The sequence below is a fragment of the Poecilia reticulata genome, linkage group LG23 (assembly GCF_000633615.1).
Source record: "Poecilia reticulata strain Guanapo linkage group LG23, Guppy_female_1.0+MT, whole genome shotgun sequence".
Lineage (NCBI taxonomy): Eukaryota > Metazoa > Chordata > Actinopteri > Cyprinodontiformes > Poeciliidae > Poecilia > Poecilia reticulata.
The window spans coordinates 11798694-11816558 of NC_024353.1; the positions used below are offsets into that span (position 1 = coordinate 11798694).

The 17865-nt window shown below is 39.6% G+C and overlaps 1 protein-coding gene across 4 annotated transcripts in view; it reads left to right on the forward strand.

The window, feature by feature from the left end:
- The window catches only part of grm8a (glutamate receptor, metabotropic 8a), a 172781-nt gene that overhangs the window by 26389 nt on the left and 128527 nt on the right, over positions 1-17865 (forward strand). For all 4 annotated transcript variants that reach the window (XM_017302872.1, XM_008400956.1, XM_017302873.1 and 1 more), the window contains exon 2: positions 9239-9455. In XM_017302872.1, the coding sequence (XP_017158361.1) occupies positions 9239-9455 (217 nt within the window). The remainder of the gene's footprint in view (positions 1-9238; positions 9456-17865) is intronic.

The following is a 17865-nucleotide window of genomic DNA, read 5'->3' on the forward strand; positions in this document are numbered from 1 at the left end:
CCCCCTCACCCCATCTCTCCTGTCATGCATCCATGAATGTTGTGCAGCTCTAAAAGGGCCAGTTTTCAATCGCATTTAAACAACTTGATTGCATTGCTATTCCAGAACGAGCACTATACAAATTGTCAAATATTTGGATGGATGTCGAGGTTGGATTAAGCGGTCCTGAAGTGGATCTGTAATTAGTCAATACCTCCTTTCCAATAGCTTGTAATACAAACCTTTCATCTTGTCTCCAAGGTGATTACAGCAAGTCATCCTCCTCCTCCTCAATTAGAGGTAACCCTCGTGCCGTCAAATTGCAGAGTCCAGAGTCCATAGTCCACTTGTAAGTTTCACACAAAAGCCACATTAGACTAATTATTGGCTTTACAATTTACCTGTGATTACCTGCAAATGTGGGGGTGGGGGGTGGGGGGGGACAGTCTCTGGTCCTAACTGGCAGCTGACTACAGTTTTATCACATTTTACAAATCAGATGCTACAAGCACGAATCAAAGGTATAACGTTGAAAAATAAACTTTAAATCCTAATTAATCAATTTTGAGGTGGAATGTTGAGACTATTCCACCTCAACATAGTTTGAGTTTATTCCATAAATGTAGTACTGCGTTAATCAACCGCTTAAATTGTCACGTAGTGGTTGTGTTTTGAATTATAAATGTATAACGTTTTTCTTTAACCTATGCTAAGGAAAATAATAAATGATAATTGATTCATAAGTTATAGTAAAGTGGAACAAAACATCACCAGACCGTCTCTCCATCACTGCCATGTTTGAATGTAGATCAAATTATAATGGATTATTATTATTATTTTTAGATATTTGCTTTATGTTGAACTTCTGCTTGGTTGTACAGGACTGGCATTACTCAACCCTGGATGCATGTTGTGAAATTTTATCTCATATTTCCACAAAATGTGGTCAAACATGAATTGTTTTCATGTATCTTTTCACATTTTTAAATCTTTATTTAAAAAAAAAAAAAAAAAAGTTATTTGTCTTTACTCAAGCAATCTTGGTCTTATTTTGACTTTCACAAAAGTATAAAAAAAAGAAAATTGAGGCAGCCATTGATTCAGTTTTTGAATTTTTAACACGGTTCATAAAATATATTCAAACATTCTAATAAGATACTCGTGAATCGCGGTTTTCTTTCCTTTTTTAAATGTACAAAAAGGGATCTCAAGTGAAATGGAAACATTAAATAGACCCCCAAGCGCAATAGAAGAGTGAAATAATTATTCCAAAAACGTCCCTCTTTCAAGTTTAACCTGCGTCTTCTAATGTCATTTTGATTTCAAAGACACAAACGGGCGCCTTCTTGTTTACTTCTACTCCTAGGTGCTACATAAGCCATTTTGATACATCCTTTAAGGATTGAGCACAGCTGATAATGGCTATTTAATGGGTTGCTAACATTTGAAGTCAGTTTTCAGAGGCAAAGCAGACGGGGTGTAAAGCGGTCTTGCTGGGCGAGTCCCATGGCTTCGGTGGTGAAGCATTATCACCATCAGACCTTCTCTGCTACAGTCTGCCACTGAAGATATCCTGGGAATTAATGGCTCGCTGGGCCATTAATTCACTCGCTCGCTTATACATAAGTCTGCGAGATAAAAACTGGCTAAGAGACCTTAGACAACCATCGATTCAGTTCATTATCTGCGTCTTAAGCTCTCTGCACTTTAACACATCCGAGCGTACATGACGCCGTTCATAAATTACACCATCAAGAAGAAACATGGCAGCGCTGTTTTGCTCCCCTTTTTTTTCCTGAAAATATGAAAAGAGAAATGCCACCAGGAACACATGGAGGTTTTGGGTGAATTTTAAAATGTACTCCATGTCTTATTCTTTTGTTCTGCCTTTTCTTTTTTTTTTTTTTGTAGTTTCCCCCCTTTGAAAACCTTTGTTTTTTTTTGCCTTTGCTGAAATCAGTCTCCCTTCTGTTCATTTATGCTGCACAATGGCCGCTTTTCTATTTCCTTTTTTCATCTTCCTTCTGCGTCGGTTCTTTTCGTCTCAACCTTTTAGCAGACTTGAGCAAGTCCCTTGTTTAATTTCATTCACTTTTTACTTCCATCTGTTTTTCCTGGGACTGGTGTCACTTTACCAAATCCTCTGTTTGTGTTGCACCAATTATCTCCGTTTCCTCTCCTTCAGTTACTTCATCTTTCATCTCTCACTTTGCTTTTCTCTGTTGGATGTTTCCTCCCATAGACTTTTTCTTTCTTTTTCTCATCAGTCCCCTTCTCTTCCCTTTTATCCGATGCCTCCTCTTTTGTCTGTACGCTTTTGTTAAACATCCCCTCATTAGTTCTCACGCATCTGTTCCGATGATTGTGTTTTTCCCCCCCCCCTGTCGCTTTCTTTTACACTTTGCTTTGACGAGATGATTGCTGTTCACCTATGCTGTCTTTTCTCTTGTTGTTTTTTTATTTCCTCAAAAGTTTTTAAACTACTGTTCCTCCTCACTTCTTCTCATTCTTTCTCTGCAGGCAGATTTGTTGATGCCTTCGCGGCTCGTCCAATCAACGCCTCGTTTCTCCTTTAATGTGATTCAATAAAGTTATTTCCTATTGAAAAGTTTTACTCTGCCAAAATTATGCTCAAAAGATGTTTTGGTATTTGATAGCCACGAGTAGTACAGTAATCACGTCTCTTTTGGATTAAGTAAATTAAATTAAAACAAAAAAAAAAGAAAAAAAAGCAAGTTATTAGTTCCTACATTCAAAACAGGAGGATTTTTTTATCTCCTAAACATTAAAAATCAGAGATACACAGACCTTATTTACTTTATTACAGATTTATTTACTTTCAATTTTTTCTACTTTCACCGTTAATTTTATTTATGCTCACTTTACTGTCATTTTTCTTTTTCTTTATTTATTTCCTGTACTTGGCGCACCGGCTGAGGTAGACTCCAGGCAAATTTTGCCCCCTTCACCCATTTGACAAAATGTACCCGAGGCAGGAACAAATCGACTCCCTGTGGCAGATTGCTACTTTTCATGTTTGAAAATAGTTGGGTGGGGAAAAACAACTGAAACTGCAAAAGTATGAAATTGAGAAGGAGTGAGATGACAAGCAAGCCACTCGGGTATAGCAACAGTCTGCAACTTTGAGTCTCATGCGTCCTGTAATAAACACACAAAGTTAATGCCTAAATGGTGCACAAAACTGGCAAAATAAGACTTCTGTGTACTGGATTTAAAATCTGCTCCCGTCGAGATCGGACGGGATGAAAATCAGCCTGTTCTGGTCATCGACTTTGTACAAAACCAACTCTCTTATATATCACTAAAAGCACTACAGTGAACAACCCCTGCAAGACGATGCGCAAGGCTTTTTTTTTAACACAAAGTAAAAAAAAAATGTAATGAGATTTTGAAGTCAAAACCATCGGAATAGAATATTAATGGGAAGAAGTGGTGATTGTCTGGGATCTTGTAAGACAGTTTTTCTCTGTCTAGTCTCGGGCAAGATGTGATTTTCTTTTATTTTAATATTTACTTGCTTCCCTGTTTTCGGGTTATGTTGTTTTGCATTTCATGCCCACCGCACCAAGACCCCCAAAGAGTCCAGAAGCCCTGCAGGGGGAGTTCGGGGGGGGGGGGGCATCTAATAATTTGTGCAACACAAAAGCAAGGGGACAAATTGTGAGGAAAAAAAAAATAGAGACAGATGGACTTGGGCACAGACAGTGGGGGGAACCGACGGTGGAATCTCAGCCACAGCCATCTTCTGTCGGGTAAATTAGCTAGATAACATTCCTCAGTGCCAGTCCTCGTCTCATTAAATGGAAACTCGCGCTGGCTATTAAAGGGCTGAGTCAAATTTTGAGCAAGCAAACAATTCCTCAAACCGACTCGGATCAATTTCGCAGTGTGGTGCGCCTGCAATAAATGTGGCTTAAGTTTTCCCGATTTATCATTCCTTGCGCAGCATGGGGGGGAAGCATTTTATGGTCATTTTTTAGTAACACCTGCAAAGCATGCGCATTTGCGTGTGTTTTTTTTTTAATTCACATTTAAAACACATTTAAAACACATTTAAAACGAGGAAATCCCACTTGTTCACGTTCAGCAATCGGCACACCTGACTCAAAGCGAGCGTTTCGGTGTAACTGCTCGGAAACGACACGTGTTCCTCCACCCCACTGTATGTCTGAGATACAGCGGCAATGTGTACGTGTAAAGCATCAGGGTTAATTAGCATCACTCCACTGCCATCTATCAACCTAATGCTCAGTCTCTGGCCCTTGACAGCTCCATTACCGCCAGACACACACGAGGGCCAGTTTAGGTCATTGTCGGGCCTCTCTGTTCGCCGTACGAGAGCAGTCATACTTCAAAATATCTGCTTTATGAGAATATAAGGACTGAAAGCAGCAGCAGCAGCAGCACTGGCAGCAGAGATGGCTCACGGAGTTTCCAGTTATTAACTATTCAGCAGGGTTCATGAGATAAATGTCTTTGAGATACGGACAAAATAGCCACAGACCTAGATTTTTTATTTCCTCCTCTGAACGTACAACTCCTGCTTTTTAGTTATCAGCTCGGTTCGCATGTGCAGTCCAGTTCAGTCCAGACTGATCTATTCTGAGGGATGAACCTGTTCCCCACCTCTGCCAAGACCATTAAGAAATAAACGACATAGAAGTAAATGTCTATTTTGGCAGGATTTCCTGAATTAAAGGATATTGGTTTTGCTCCAAAGGTGTTCCCACTGATGGTTCAACAAAACATCACTAGTTATGCGAGTTACTAGAAGTAACATATATACATATGTTTTTTTTCATTTTACAAAAGAAGATGGTTGTATGTGTGTGTATTGATTTTTTTTATTGACAGAAAAAATAGTCTACTCCTTTGCTTAAGGGGGAATAGATTTCCATTTTTATGGATGAAGTCTACTTCATGTTTTTACTGTGATTAATTTATACCTAGAAGACAGAATGTTTTCCATGAAAACCACACTGCATGAAATCATTTTTTTTGGACTTATTTCTTGGGCTTACCGACAAACTGTGATTTGTCTTATTACATGACTGTAATGCACAGAGTTATGGATCTTTACAAATAGTGAAATTTCAGCACACCGAGTATGGCAACGTGTAAATAAATACAAAATGAAATTGGCTTGATTGATCTAAAACTCAACTGAACCCAACTGTTGAACCATCTCAGAAAATATACTTTTAACTACTATAACTATATATTTTTATCGTTTCTTTTTAGTTATTTTTAAATACACAAGTGAAAAAACGCGAGTCAGTAATGATTTTGAAATCTGTGTCTTTTTCAAATTCTGAGAATCTCGCGGGGGATTGCTTTGTTTTTCCACCCGTTGGTGTAAAATGTTACCCTTTGCAGTTCACCTAACGTCAATTACAGTGAATCTGAATAATTAGAAATCAAAGTCTGCTTTCCTAACAAGGTTTTGGTCACAAATGTTCATTTGCATGATTCCACTTCAGCCCTAATTTACAGAGAGCTTACAAAGAACCGAAAGCAATCCCATTGTGTGAAACGGAAGGGAACAAAATCAATGGAAATTGAATATGGAGGTCATCAGCAGCAACACAGACAAAGCTGCAGGAGTTTCTGGTCTTCTACACGTGACCACAATCTGCTCTATTCTTTGTCTGGACTAAAAAGCATTTTCCTTTCAAAAAATACATCTAGAGTTTGGAGAATGTGTTTTGCTCTCAAGAAACCAAACATAGAGTTTTGGGACGTGTGATTTCAGAAGTTTGGCATAGCTGACCAGAAAACACAGGGAATGTATGAGCTGGAGATTATTGAAGAATCATTAAATTATCATTATACGGACTTTAAACATTGTGATATGGTCTTTTGTCATTATTGATCTCCCGTAGCTTCAAAGGCTTTTGCTTTGCACCAGTGTCCCATTCTTTGGACTTTATCTCGCAACCCATTTTGATATATTTTCAAATGGCAACACAGATCAGCAGCTTCTCCAATAGTTGTTCCAGTTTTCAGTGTGCATCTAATTGACAGACTTGACCATCTGACACCGTTATCCCCCCCCAGCCCCCCCGGCTCCACTGAGACGAATCCGGAACGTCATTGAGCGCTGATTAAGAATCGCACAATGACACGATTACAGACAATTGTATATCGAGACACAAAACAATACATCACCCGCTGATAAGCATGAGAGAGTGAGAAAGTGTTAATTAAAACACATCAGCCTGCTCCATTTTCTTGGATACACTTGTGATTTCCTCTCTCCCCCTCTCACATGCTCTCACACATATTCATTAGAGCAAATGGAATTAAGGGGATTGAAGGAATAATCTTCTTCCACAGCCATGTGGGGGAACCGAGCCATTAATTTTCCACCTCCTGATGCACTTGCTTTGAAAAACCTTGTCGGTGCAGGCATTATGTTAAATATGCTCACTCCGACTGGGCTTTTGTACTTATTCACACCGTGTGTGTGTGTTTCTGATTGACCATTAGATGCAGAGCTATAGGAATGTCTGCCAAGATGTTATTTTCTTGGTGTGAAGCAGCAGACAACACTGGATGCTACTTCATTTGTGCCCTGCTCTCTTTCTTTTGCAGCTCTAGATTTTCCTTCTCTATTCAAAGTAATGTTTTGGGGGAAATAACAATAAGATGACTGTGCCGTGTATAGATGAGTGCGTCTCTGTCTGTGGTGGTCTGTTTTCAAATTGAGGCGAGAAATGACAAAAGATCAAAGTATCAGGTTTGCCCAGGTCATGTGGTTTCTTTCTTGTAGCTGTTGTAAACAGACAAAAAAAAAAAACTCATATTCTTCCAGGAGTGCATTCAGTCCTCTTTGAAATGGATATTCACATATTTAAATGTACACAGAGTGGGGAGACAAAAAAAAAAACATAGCAGAGACGAACAGACATTAAGTCACTCCTACGAAGGCGCATGCAGTGCTGAGCCAAATGCACACAATTTGTTTCCTCAGTTGTTTCTGTCTGCCTGCATGCCGTTTGATTTGTTTATCCCAATCCTCCATGAATTATACATGCCCATCCTGGACTTTATGAAAGTTTCCAATTGTGTTCCCCTGACAGAAGAAGCTAATAACAATGCTCACATGTCCTATACATGAACTCCTGAGTTCACCGAGAGGAGTGTGCAGTTGTTTAGGAACAGTTACAGTCCCTGAAGAGTAAGGTGCTTTTGATTCAGACTTTTTTGTTGATTGAGTAGCCATATGGTTAGAGATGTGACTGTGTGCACATTTTGTGTCCATATATGTTATTTTATTTTTTTTTTAGAAATTTATCACTCAAATAACAATATGGCACAAAATCTTATTGTCTCAAGCATGGGGGGAAATCCCGGGGATTCTAGACTTTTCCCAATCTTGGAAATATCTTACCTCCTGTAAGTAAAAACTCAAAGCAAAAGACATGTAGACCTTTTATGTACTTTCACTGCTCGATAGGAAGAAACACATTAACAATAAAAATCTGACTGCAGTTCATTATTTTATTACTTTGGCTGAATCATGATAAACAGCCTTGTTATGCCTTGGAAATCAAAACTAGCAAAATGGCTACATTGAGCAAATATCTCAATTGTATTTAGCTCTTCAACTCTTATGTTAACAGTTTGGAATGGGAGGGACTGAGCACTACAACTAGCTGACGTGATTGAGCTGAGAGAGATGGAGAAAAACAGAAATGTATGCTTTTATTTCTTTCCGTCTTCAACATGGAGCCTCTAAAACCAAACGCACAAACAAAAAATAATCGGCATATTTTTCTATAAAACATTAAGTTTAAGTTATACTTCCCAGATCTTCATTATTTGTACCTCCTTGCAGATTCTCAGCCATCCAGGACATGGCAAAACCAAAGCAGATTTAAACGTAAAGCAACTTAGCAGCTCGTTATAATTTAAATAACACATATCTTCTATTGAGAGCCACTACAATAAATCAATACTTATGAAGAATTTTGTCAAGTAGTTTGTCATTAAAACTTTTTATTGATGGCCTTAAATTTTTGGAAAGGTGTACCAGAGATTAGAATCTGTCACACTGAACCAAGCTCATATCTAAACATTAAAATTTTAGTTTGACTTTCATATGTCTCAGTAGTTTTTTTACTGAGAAAAACACGTTTGAGCATTTTTGGTCTTGCAGCTTTGAGCACATTAAAAACTTTTTAAACCACCATTTGTTGTTCTTCGTTGGTTCCTACTTTTAGTTTCCTCGGCTTGTGGCTGCAATGAAGTGTCTCTGCTGTGGTCAAATTATTACCAGAATTATTTGAAGAAAAAAAAAAACATTTTTGGGCATATTCACACTAAGATTCATTTCCTCTGATAAAATGGTCCTTTAACTGTCACACCAAGTGCACTGTAAACTATTTTGGCCTCATTATTTACATGTATACATAAAATGTTATCCTTCCCTCACTTTGATTTGCAGTGAATGATTAATGGTGAGTTACAGTCTTAATTTGTTATTTATCAAACCCAGCGCGGGCCAATGCATTGATCGTGAAAGTCAGAGCCATTTAAATCTGCTAACAGCAAAGCTCCGGAGCCATCAAAAGTCTGGCAAAATAGATCCCTAACCTTTTAAAATGGCAAGGGACAAGTGTAGACGGTGGATGGCAGAGATTTGAGATGAAGCCCGAAGGGAATAGAGACAGTGAGTGATGATCTTCAGCAACATTCCAGTCACACACACACACACACACCATCTGTCTTAAACTCTTTACTCTGTAACCAACTAGATTTGCTACGTTCAGCAACTGTAATGTATTGTGTCTGCACGTGTGTATATACGGAGTGTGTGGAAGACGGATAACCGGCGGCCCTGGTGTTTGTGTTGAGATTGGCAGATTAGTGTAGCCCGATTGAATGCCAATGAGATGCGACTGTCGTCGGTGTGTGCGTTTTTGTCAACGCTGACAGGTGCAGGCCCACCTCTACTGTCCCTTCTCTGTCGGGGAAAAATCTATCTGCCTGTCAGCCAACGAACACCTTCGGCCTGTTTCGTCGCCCATCATCAGAAGCAACACGTGTGTTTGTGTGTCTTCTGTCATTCTGTCGACTTTGTATTGGACGTCAGTTCCGCCGTTTCTCCCACCGCACCCCTCCCGTTCCTCTCCTGCTCCTCTACTTTAAACTGTCACTCATGAAACGAGTATTTAAAAAGGAAATTATGCCGCGTGTTGTTTTTCGTGTCATCAGCGTCCTCTTTATTCTCCAGATCCCCCAGATCAGCTACGCCTCCACCGCGCCGGAGCTGAGCGACAACAGCCGCTACGACTTCTTCTCCCGTGTGGTGCCGCCAGACTCCTACCAGGCTCAGGCCATGATGGACATCGTCACGGCGATGGAGTGGAACTACGTGTCCACGCTGGCCTCGGAGGGCAACTACGGGGAGAGCGGCGTGGAGGCCTTCGTCCAGATTTCCAGAGAAACTGGTAGGAAATTACATTTATTATAGCTTTTTTCTCCCCCCTTCTGGGGAAAAACACCTCGACTTTTCCTTGTTATATTCTGTGCCCTGCAAATATATTCATGCTATGTTTAAACTATGATTTTTATTGGATGTAAGACGATGGAGCAAGACAAAGTAGGGTAGAGCTGTGAATTGAAAAGAAAAGGATTCCTAGTTTTAAATTAGGGATGCACAATACAGCGTACCACAACTTTGTTATTAGAACATCACTGTAATCAGTACGGGGAAATGCTTTACCTGCAATATCACCTTAGTGTGCATTAAGGTTTTCTATGCATGAGCGTATGGAAGGAGCCAACATTGAAAGGCCCTTGACAGCTTGATACTGTTAGGAAATGCTTCGTTCTCTATAGCAGCCCTTCCTGCTTTCTACGTCTTTTTTGGGTGTCGCCCAGGTTGTGGGGGCACAGGGTGCCTAGCGCAAGTAATCTAGCATGTTTTGCGTAATTCATTCTTGAGACTGGTTGACATTTCGGAGGGCAATGTCCTCCTAAGTCCATGTTTTGGAAACGAAACTCCAAAAAGCAAGCTACGTATTTTTGATGAGCCTCCCTGACTCAGTATTTTTACAGTTCCTGCTGCGAGTCCTTTGCACTGATTTCTGCCATTCTTGCAGCTCTGGGAAATGAAATGTTTGCTCATTGTTTTGTAAAAGTGGCTGTGGGAATGTTTGTGAACATACATTTTAATTTTGACCAGCTTCCCTGTATCTGAAGCAAATCGCCCCCACATCATGATGCTGCCACTACCAGATGTCATTGTGGAGATTGTGTGTTCAAGGTGACATGCGTTGTCAAAAACGTGATTCGTTTTTCAAGGAGTCTTCATAGCAAATGGGCACATTCTAGTAAATTTAAATATGCGGTTTGATGATGCTTGTTTGTTTGAAAATAAGCCTTATTTTATTAGTCTGATGTAATAGTCTAATCTTCTAAGAAATCGTGTTGTGATTTCATTAGCCGTATTTGTAAAATCATAACCAACATGACGAAAACATCAGACTCTGTGAAATTAGCGAATTAAGTTAGTGAAATAAAAAGAAAATTTCATCAATATTCACATTTTGTAGATGCGTGTGTACATTTCAGAATGTACTTGTTTTTGTGCCGTAAAGGTCCAACTCCATCTCTGTTCATTTTTCTTTTAAAGTCTGCATTTTTATTTTAAGGGTGCGCAATTTTGTTCAAGCAATAACCTCATGCTGGCAAAGTTCACTGCCATGCATTCACTGTTTGAGAATCGAGTCTTGACCTCCTGTTCTCAGCTGGATTACATTCTCTATTCTTTCTCCCTTTATTTTATTTTTTTTCCCCCGCCCTCTTTCTGGTTTCCACTTGCAATAAATGCCGCTGGATGGAAGTAAAACATTGTAAAAGAGCTCTAAATGTCTCCTCTCACTGCTATAGTGATATGGTGATGCTTTAATTATATCAACAAACGCAAACTAACTGAATGAGATGCACGACAGTGGAGAATAAAGCATCTTCTAATTAGTATAAGTGATTCTTACAGTACACAGCTGCTTTATGGCGTGTGAAAAGCTCTTCTTTCTCAGTTGATTGAATCCCTGCAGCAATCTCGAGGCGGCAGGACTCGTAATTAATGTGGCTTGCAGTCATGGGAGCCTTGACTCCGTTCCAAGTACTATTTCATGTTTCTTTTTTGACATTAATTACAGTGCAGATGTTGTTGTCACACGGTTTGACATGTTGTGACCACTTGTGACATGAGACGGAGTAAAAAGTAAAATCAGCCCAGAGTGATGCTGTCATTGTCAAGCTGATCCCACTGTTCCTTTTCCTCTCATTATTACCGTCTCCGAGGCTGGCTGCAGATTCAGGCTGCTCAGTTTTCGCCACGCCGCTCCGTGCCGACAGCAGCTTTGCTGTAAGAGCCTCTTTCAATCTGGTGTGCTCTTGCCATGCATTTTTGTGTCGCAGCTCCGCAGCTCCGATGTGATCATATGAAAGTAAAATTACAGCCTCGTCAACTCCAAAATGGACTTCAGACGTATTGTTTTGTGGACTTAAGTGGGGCGCCGTGTATCAGCGATTAAAGCGAGTTGAAACTTCATGTGTTGTGGTGTGTTGGGATCATGAAATATTATGACTTTCAGTCAAATCAAACATGGTTTGAAAGAAAATTTGTTATTGCACAGTCGAAATGAGTAATGGTGAGGCTAGAATGTTTACATTTACATATTCAAGTTAGTCATAACATAGAAACTTCCATTGAAATTGAAAGACTATATTAAAACTAGCCAATAATATAAACACAACCACTCAGTAATCTCACTCATCTGCTTTGTAATGTTTGACAAAAAAGTAATTACAACTTTATGTACGTCCAAAATGGACCGGAATGTAAATTTGGACTTTGTGTAGCTGTTTAATGGATGCAAAGTCTCAATAATTAAAAGCATGGCTGTGTTGGTCAATGGAAAACTCTAATATTTGGTCAATAATTTGGGTCGAGGCTAAAACTCACCACTCGACTTCTCTTTACACCTTTTTAAAAGTCTCTAGATATTTTTATTTGAATAAAATTACATATTCTCCTCATCATTTGGCATCGTGTACGAATCTGAATCGATACCCTCTCTCCTTGTTGGATTTAATTATGAAACAGAAAAACAGAAAAAAAAAAAAGCTAAATATCATAATATGCTGGAGTTAAGTTAAAATACTCCAGCTTTGAAATGGAAGAAAAATATGTTTCAAACCTTCAAACATTTAGTTTGGATAAAAGTACATTTCTCTCGGTTTCCGCTCATCTTGAAGACCTTCTACGAATCCTGGATAAGTGTTAATCAATGTGTTGAAAGTCTGTGAAAAGTCAGATTGATGAATGGATACAATAAGGAATGAAGCACCAAAACTGGTTGAGAACAATTAAAAGTGCACATTAGTGAATATAAACTACACACACACCACATTTTGAAGTGTTTAGTGATTATAATTTAAAACTCAAACACGGACGCTTCTAATGTATCATGTACTTGTACAATTCAACTGAAAAATAAACATTTGCTAAACGTATACCATTAAACTAATGCTTTCCTGAAGGTACATTTGATTCAGTTGCAGTATTCTTGAGTGCTATAAATTGTAATGCATTTAGTTAGCATTAAGTTTGGTTTCCATTGTTATGTTTTCCAGCTATCTTGGAGTTAACAGTTGGATGTTTCCTTTACCCACGATCCCTGAAGCGCTTAAAAATGTGTTTGCCTAACCTGGTCTAAAGTAAAGAACTACCTAGCTAAAATTGCACAAGCAATATACTTAAAATTTTCAATTAATTCGGAGGACTGCGCTCATGAAGCCGAGTGGCAGAGCAAGCGGAAAAGATGGAATCACAAAGAGATGGATCACTTGTCTGTTTTGATTAAAATTTCAAAAGCCCGCTTGATCTCTGCACTCTGGAGAGCATCAAGCTGCACGAGCGCAGCCTCAGATCAGTTTATGAAATTATCCAAGCAGTGTTGACAGATCAAAATGCTGCCTGTTTGTCTGTTTATGTCTCAAATGTTTATCGGAAACTCGCCACGCCGGGCGCCGACAAATATTTACAGACTGACGGAGCGAACGACGGTTAAAGAATCCATTTGAGGGGATGTCAGTTGAGATCCCTCTCTTTTGATCTATTTTGATCACTTTTTCTTGCCTTCAGTCTTCCCCAGTATCACTTAATGTTTTTTTTTTCTTCTTCTCTGCACTGTTTCTGTGCTGCACTCAAGATGACAGCACAGTGCGTCTCTTCTGTGGTCTACGTGTCCATCTTTGTCTGCCCGCGTCTCTGGAGCCGCCGCACCCGAGGCCATACGCTGCGACAGTCAGCACATAGATATATTTTTCTGTGGTGTCAGATCTCTGGATATGTGCAAAGCAGTGTTGGGCATTAGTGTGTCTTTGTGGAGTGGAGGACATTGTGGCGTATTTTCTTTTCCTCTTCTTTTTTTTTTTTTTTTTTTACACGGGAGGGGGTAGGTGCTATGACAGCAGTCAGTCGGTTGTTTACTCTGCAGCTCTGGAGATGTGAAGCCAACCGAGAGGATGAAGGGACAGCGGCACTGGCAAAACATTGAAGAACACGACGGCGTGAGCAAGATTGAAAAGCAACAAAAGGAAGACTTTAAAGTGTGCTTTTGTAACAAAGATGCAACATGTGACTGAACAAAAATAAGACGAGAAAGAGGAAACACCCAAGCACAGAAAAAACAAAGGCTAAATCAAATCTTTTCTTTTTTTTCTAAAGCACATACCATCCATGCAGGGTTAACCTTCACTGTATATTACGCCACATGTGATTAGAAAAGTTTTCGTTTTTCTCTACAACAATAATTTTCCATCCACTTTTAAAACCTTTCTTTTCCACTAAATGGTTTCTTTGTCCCGAGTCAGTTTGATGGTGGGAACGTGTTGGAGGTAATGTTTATTTTGTTCCGGAATCATCCAAAGTCGTTTAGTATATTTTTCACTCGGAGAGACGTCCGTGTGCTCATTACGAAGCCGTGGCTAACCTGAACAGACTGTTATGATCCATTAACGGCCCATAATCCACCAACGTTGCTGGCTAATAATCGACGTGATCTTTCACAGAAAACACGAGCAGCAACTGCATTCTGTCCAGCTTAGTTTCACTCTTTATTTGAGGCTAAAAAAATCTTACTACAATTAAAGTCTGCTTTTTTTTATTGTTGTTTTTGTGTAATGTAAATGTCACTTCAGACACATTTTCTGTCACTTCCTGAAATATATTATGCAAAGCATGTAATATACTTCTTCATGGTACCTTATGAGTCAGTTTAAGTTTTCAGTCGTCTTTGATAGTCTTTCAGCAGGATGGTTTGATTTGATTTTTTTTTTTTCACTCTGCCTTCCTCAAGCCATCAAATTGTGAGAACATCTTTGGCCCACAGCTTTCTTCAGGAGAGCTTAAAGATGTTCTTTGAAATTCAATCATACACCCTGGCTTGGCTGTTCCACAGCCTTCATTTTGTGATTTTTATTTTAAAAAATAAAGTAAAAATAAAAATTGCATAAAAATATGCTTGGACTCACTGTGTGTTCAGTTTTGAAAAATCACAATTTCACAAAAACTCAATTTACATTAAAAGAAAACACACAAAAAAACAAGAATGCTCCGCTATATTTCCACCCCCATCATTTACCATTGGTATGGTGTTTGCTTGATAAAACTCAGCGTTGTTGTTGTACCCAGCAAACTTAAGGATTGTGACCCACTTTTATTTCATCAAACGTATTGGAGGGTTATTTTTCTAGGTCTGCGTGTTAAAAAAGGCTTCTGTCCTCCAATCCCACTGCCTTGTCCAGACATATGGAAGAATTCAGGATATTGTTGTTGCAATACTCTTGCAAACACCCTTCAATCTCCCTAGACAGCCTCCCTGATCAGTTTGTCTCGTCTACTTACATATTTCAGTGACACATGATTCTCCAACTAAGTTATTGCAGCTTTGATTGCTGTGAATTAACCAGAGGCCTTTCTGAGAGATGACATCCTGATCTGGCTGTTCCCAAATGATTAGAAGTATGTAAACTTCTCAATAAAAGGCATCTGTGGAAAATAAATATATCTCCACCAATTCCAAGGTTATGAACCTCAGTGTTGCAGCAGCAGTCCCTCTCTTTGGGAGCAGATGTGGTCACTTTTCTTTGTGTTTGGACTCGAGGACGGATTCTGTAAACCCCCGCACAAACAGCCACGGGAATTTCAAGGCGATTATGTTGTGATTAAAGTGTAATGATTGCAAGGCAATCTGATTACTAGCACCAATCAGCCGTAGAAATTGGCGTGTAATTTTTCACTTATTCCTTGACGGTGTGGATGGTAAAGGAGAGCATTTTCATGATTATATATGTGCATTTTAATCAGCTAAAGGGTTCCAGAGGTGCTCTGTGGCGTCTTAGGTGCTCGTTCAAGTTTAGTGATTGTTGCTTGGTTTTTCCTCTTTACTATGAGCCACCGTGAGAAAATACAAGTATTTGCCATTTAAACATATTCTTTGAAACTGGTCATGTCCTACTTGCATTCGCTCCTGCACAGCTGCGGCGCTGTGCCACTCCCATGAGAAGTTTGTAAGGAACTGTGCACGACTAATTTTTCAGCCGAGCTCCCGCAGTAGTCAGCAGTATCTTTACTTTTGCAAGAGCTGCTTTAGGGGAGAGAGCTGGAAATAGACTTGGACTTTAAGTTGCAGAGACGAATGAATCAATTCAAAGCCTGGATGCTCTTGTTGATCCCATCAACTTCCACTTGGTTGATATGCTACAAGATCAGAGATTTAGCCTTTACATTGGTACCGAATGTTAAAAATGAATATATATTGCCTGTGCATTGCCAAACTCTACAACAGAAAGCACATTCCTAGAGTTGCCTTATCTCATCGCCTAGTGTTGGCAATTGCTTGTGCTTCAGTGACCCTCCCGTCTTGGGTGACCAATACTCCTTGCCCCCTTTTTATGAGTTCAATTGGACTGTTTGTAGTCGCAATAAGATGGCAAATGATGTGAAAATCTGGACTGAGGTGTTCGTAAATTTGAGCTCAAAGCATAGGAAAGTGCAACAAATGGAAACTGACAACTTGGGTAGGGGGCATATTGTAAAATTCAGTCACCTAGCTGTCACAGTGAAGAAAAATAACTGTTAACTGTTGATAGTTTCACAAGAGACCATCGTTTGTTGTCAAACATGTAGAAAGGGGGGACATGTGTGGCAAAAAATGTCCTCCATACCATGACACAGACCATCAGCTGAAACCATGGGTTAGAGATCCAAAATTAAATTGCAATAATCTCAATTTCAGAAATGTTTGGAGGCAATACAGGGTTTCCCCCAGAAAACTTGCTAAGCCCGGTGGTCGGAGCGTCGAGGCGGTCCACCGTGTTTTTGTATTAAAAGATGTTAAGTTGACAGGAAATGTAAAAGTATTACTATGTAATTATATGTTACGGGAAAACATCTCCAGTCTATTTAAACCCACAACTAGTCTAAAAACAAATTTGCACTTCTGTTTAATCCAAATTAAGTCAGCGGCTCCATTAGGCCCCCAAGGGCTTCAGGGGCCCCATAAATGCTAATATTTTAAAACGGACCACAGATACATAAATGTAACACTTGTTTATTGAGATTATCAATGCTGTTAAATTTGATTCAATTGTTTAGGCATAAATTGAAAGATTGTCAATTGTTTAACATTTAGATGCAGGATTTTAAGGAGTTGGCAAGTTTACTTTTAAAACTTCAAGAAACAATATTCATAGTTAGATTGTTTTCTTACCATAGCAACAATCTGATGCTGTGAGTTTAATCTTTAAATTTACAAATACAAAATAGTAAACTGCGATTATAACTTATTGCTTTTTAGACTGGCCAATTAAACTACTCCCTTCTCCCATATTTCACTAAATCTAACACAGAAGCTGTTAGAGGTGCTGATGTTTTTAGCAACAAAAGGGGCCCCCAAGTCAAATTCTCAAGGCCTCATACACCCTTGGACCGGCCCTGCATGATGTGGTAATCCGCTACACTGCGCAGAGATGCACAACAAACGGGAGATTTAATTCAATGCTGCTAATGTGGCTTTAGTAGCTCTTCCATTTTGTGTCTACTGAGTTTTTAATCTTCACAGAAACTATTCTGGTTGGTCGAGTTTCTCAGATTTCTGTGCGATCTCCAAGTAGACAACTCATTTGATATGGTTTGATGCATCGTGTAACCGGAAAAATAATTCTAAAAATAATAATAAAATAATATAAAATCAGCGTGACGCGTGACTCCGAGGAGAGCGCGAAAGCTCCTCAATGGACTGAACCTGCACGATGAGGTTAGCGCTGCTCGTTATCCACAAACGCTCCGGCCAACCGGGACCACAGGCCTAAACTTTACAGGGAAGACGGACACAGAGCCACATGCTGGGCAGCGCGTTGAGATGTAAACGCCGCATATAATTGTTTGTTCACAAAGATAAATCATTCTCACCTCTGAATTCGCTACAAGTTATTCCTGCGGTTCACATAGAGCTGCGCAACCAGAGCTCAGAGCTAACGCGGCGGGTTTTAAACTCTTACCTAGAGTTCTCCAAAGGATCATAATTCCTCACAGTAAGCTGATGTAAATATCCATACAGGTCAGCCTGTGTCCAGTTTGAGTGAAAGGAGGCGCGCACGATCCCGCTGAGGTAAAGCAGCTGCAGTGTGCGCAGCAAAGCGCAGAGGCGCCTGCTGTGTGATTGGTCCACACGCTTTCGGTTTTAAATGCACAAACTATAAACCTATCCTTTTGGAATAAATCTGCTTTGCTAGTGAAATGCTAAGAGTAACAGAGACGCTTCTTTGCAGCCCGGCTTTAAA